The sequence below is a fragment of the Pelobates fuscus genome, chromosome 10 (genome assembly GCF_036172605.1).
Source record: "Pelobates fuscus isolate aPelFus1 chromosome 10, aPelFus1.pri, whole genome shotgun sequence".
In the NCBI taxonomy this organism is placed as follows: domain Eukaryota; kingdom Metazoa; phylum Chordata; class Amphibia; order Anura; family Pelobatidae; genus Pelobates; species Pelobates fuscus.
Genome location: NC_086326.1, coordinates 69,608,310 through 69,612,025, shown reverse-complemented (window position 1 = coordinate 69,612,025; position 3,716 = coordinate 69,608,310). Strand labels below are relative to the sequence as shown.

General features: G+C 33.9%; 1 protein-coding gene across 1 annotated transcript; it reads left to right on the top strand.

The window, feature by feature from the left end:
* The first annotated feature begins 550 nt into the window (after positions 1–550).
* LOC134574748 (toll-like receptor 13) lies at positions 551–3,319 on the top strand. The gene has a single exon (XM_063433842.1). It carries the CDS (start codon positions 551–553, stop codon positions 3,281–3,283), a length of 2,733 nt encoding a protein of 910 aa, XP_063289912.1. The 3' UTR covers positions 3,284–3,319.
* The last annotated feature ends 397 nt before the right edge of the window (positions 3,320–3,716 follow it).

Genomic DNA, 3,716 nt, shown 5'->3' with positions numbered 1-3,716 from the left:
CTAAAGTTGTTTTAGTGACTGTAGTGTTCCTTTAACTTAAAAAAATAACTAAAAAAAAAAAAACTGATTTACAGATGTTTTCTAATTTAACTCCTGTTGAGTGAAGAACCCCAAGTGAATTTATCTCTGGTTTTGTATTTAATACTTCACATTTTCCTTTTTATGTTCTAGCTTGATTATTGAAACTTTCAAATTAGTTTTACTTTTGTGAATGGACCCGACTTTGATAGTCCTCGATTGGTGTTTTCTACAATTTTGCAAGCAACTAAGACAGCCTTTAAAAAAACATCTTTGCACCTCATATAAAGCGGTGCAGGGCTCAGTAAAATGTCTTTCCATTTGTTGAGTTCCTTTTTAAAAACAGGAAGTCACTGGTTTTGTGTCACTTGTTTTCGGGTAAAACACTTTGCTTTTGTTTGCACACACTCTCGTACTGAAAAAAAAAAACAATTGAAGCATGGGCTCCAGTTATTTTAATCTATTATGGATTTTCTATTTCACATCCATTCATCTTTCATGCTTCTGTTTGGTAAGAAGACCTTGTCAGGTCATGGAGAGACAATATGAGAAATATGCAGATCTCGTGTTTAATAATTGTGATGACTTTACACAAGTGAATTTCACGATTGCAGCCTATTGTCCAGTTGATAAATATAATCTACACAATTCCCTGGAAGAAGTGCCAGTAGAAACTGACTGGCTTTGTATGTACTTTTCCGATGTCACCATCAAAACTGGAATCTTTTCTCGCTTCAGTAACCTGAAATCTTTATATTTACGTGGCAATTTCAAGCTTTTACCTGAAAGTTTTGAACGCCTTACCCAGCTTACCACTCTTTGGATACACCCGTTTCATTACACAATCACTGGAAAACTGGACTTTGGAAGACTTAACAACCTGCAAATGCTCAAATTAAATGAATTTCAGTTTTCTGATGTAAATATGTCAACGTTTGGGGACTTGACACAACTGAAGCAATTGGTTTTGTCTCACAATGAGATCACATCATTTTCACTCTTGACAGAGCATTTGACAAAGCTGAAATACTTACAGGATCTGTTCGTGGAGAATGAAATCAGTACACTCCAAAAAGTCGATTGCGTTTCTGACAGGTTATCTCTTGGTAATCCCTATGTAAATTTTAGTATTCGCAATCTGAGTTTTGGTAGAAACCAGATACACTACTTGGAAAATAATTCATTATGCAATTTTCCAAAGCTTTCTTTTTTAAAAATTAATCTTCACCCACTGATCACTGACGATTTATTTTACGCTGGAATTGAGACAGTTGACACAATGTCATTAGCAGATATACAGTTTGGGTATATTGAAATTTGTGTATATGCATCATACTTTAAAGTGAAAGATCTTCGACTAATGAATACTGAATTGGTTAGTATTGAAACAGCGAACGGTTCATGCTCAACATTAGAGACTTTAGATGTATCTTACAACATGATAGAAAAGGTGTCTTTTTTGCAGATAGAAAAATTGAAAAACGTAACCGACCTTAATATATCCAACAACAGAATTAATGCATTGGCTGTATGTCCCAATACATTTTCAATCAAAATGGAGCTTCTCTACCTTAATATATCATTCAACTTTATAACATCATTAGAAGAAGGACAATTTGCTTGTCTAAAAAATCTAAAAATGTTGGATCTGAGTAACAATCAAATTGCTGATATAAGAAACTGTACATTTTGTGGTTTAAAGGTACTGGAAGCTTTACATTTGGACTATAACCACATTTACATGATTCAAGAATATGCCTTTTCAGATCTATTTGCTTTAAAACAGTTAAATTTGTATGGCAATCAGTTAAATTCAATAGATGAGTGGGCATTTTATGATCTACATCAAATAGAAGAGCTTACACTTACTTTTACATACGATGTAGAAGAAATTTGGTGGTCAAAACATATTGCTAATACGCTAAATAAACTTTCTCTAAAAACCACAAATACATATATCACGCTGTTATATGAGAATTTCAACAATTTGTTTCACTTAGAAAACCTAGAATTAGATGCCCAATATTTATATGTTGACATTTGTGAGTATTTCCCCTTTCATAGAATAAAGGAGTTGCATTTATTAAATAACATTGTTTTTGACTGCATGGATGCAACACTGCCAGTACTGGGCAATTTCATAAATCTTGAAAAACTATATTACAGAGCATATTATACCGAGCCTTTAGAAACGACGGTCACAATCAATTCATCATTAAGATATTTAGAAAAACTTGAATTTCTTTGCTTAGATAATACACAAAAATTTGCAGAAAATTTACTCATAAACCCATATGAGTTATTTCAGGGCTTAGTAAACCTTAAGACTTTACAATTGATAAATTCAGGATTGGAATATTTTACCTCCAATATGATGTTTAATGATTTAAAATCTGTGATATTTTTACTCATAGAAAATCAAAATATAAAGGACATAAAAGCTGAGGCATTTTCCCCAATGAGTAACTTAAACTATATTTATTTATATGATACAACCTTAGCATGTAACTGTCAGCTAAATTGGTTTAATCAGTGGCTCCTGTATAACAAGCAAGTTTCATTCATTGATTTCTATGATCAGAAGTGTTTGGTTAGAGCAAAAACGCCTGACTCCACATTGTCAACGTTCTTAGATAGCTGTACAGCAGATTTGCAATTTACACTTTTTATAGCTTCATTTGTAGGCATGATACTGTTTATATTGATAATTCTCTTGCATGAAAGCATTTGGTGGTATACCCTATATTTATTCTATACAGTGAAATGTTGGCTGAATCGCCGGAAAGAAGACGAACAATACAAGTATGATGTATTTGTTTCCTATAATACCACTAATGAACAGTGGATAACAGAGGAGTTACTTCCCAATCTGGAAAACAATGGTCCCCCTTTTTTTAAAGTGTGCATCCATAATCGGGATTTTGAGATTGGCAGAGACATAGTTGAGAATATAGTGGACAGTATCTATAAAAGCAGGTGGACTATCTGCCTTATTACACATAGTTACCTACAAAGTTATTGGTGCTCCCTAGAGTTGCGAATGGCAACTTACAAACTTGTAGCAGAGAATAATAATTCTCTCATATTGATATTCCTTGATAAGATCTCCAAGGAAGAGATTCAATGCTATCACAGACTGACCAAACTGTTAGATAAAAAAACCTACTTGGAATGGCCAGAAGATCCTAATGGACAGAAGTTATTTTGGGCAAGATTACGTAAAGTAATTGGTATTCATGTTGAGAAAGATCATGATGAGCTGTAATCACCGAGAAAGAGACCACATTATTATCTACTGCAATAGTAGAGTCAAAGACAGTATAGCTTTTAATCCAATGCTACTCATAGTGGAGCTTTGGGGATCTAATGCACATGAGCGGGGAACATTTAACTGTCCCCGCTTCAATGCTTTCCTATGGGGGCTTCTGCATCACATAAATAAGTTTTACTAGGTCAGTGCAGTGAAAGCGCCTCTAATGGCTGTCAATTTGACAGCCACAAGAAGTGGACGTAACCCAGCAATGTAAACACAGGAACACTGCACCCACACCACTTTATTGAGATGAAGTGGACTGGGTGATAGTAGAAGATATTAGATGCAGAAAAAACAACAACTTTATGGAATCTATACTATTTCCTGCAACATACCAATATTTACAGATGTAATGTGCCTTTTACCATATATTGTGATTAAAATG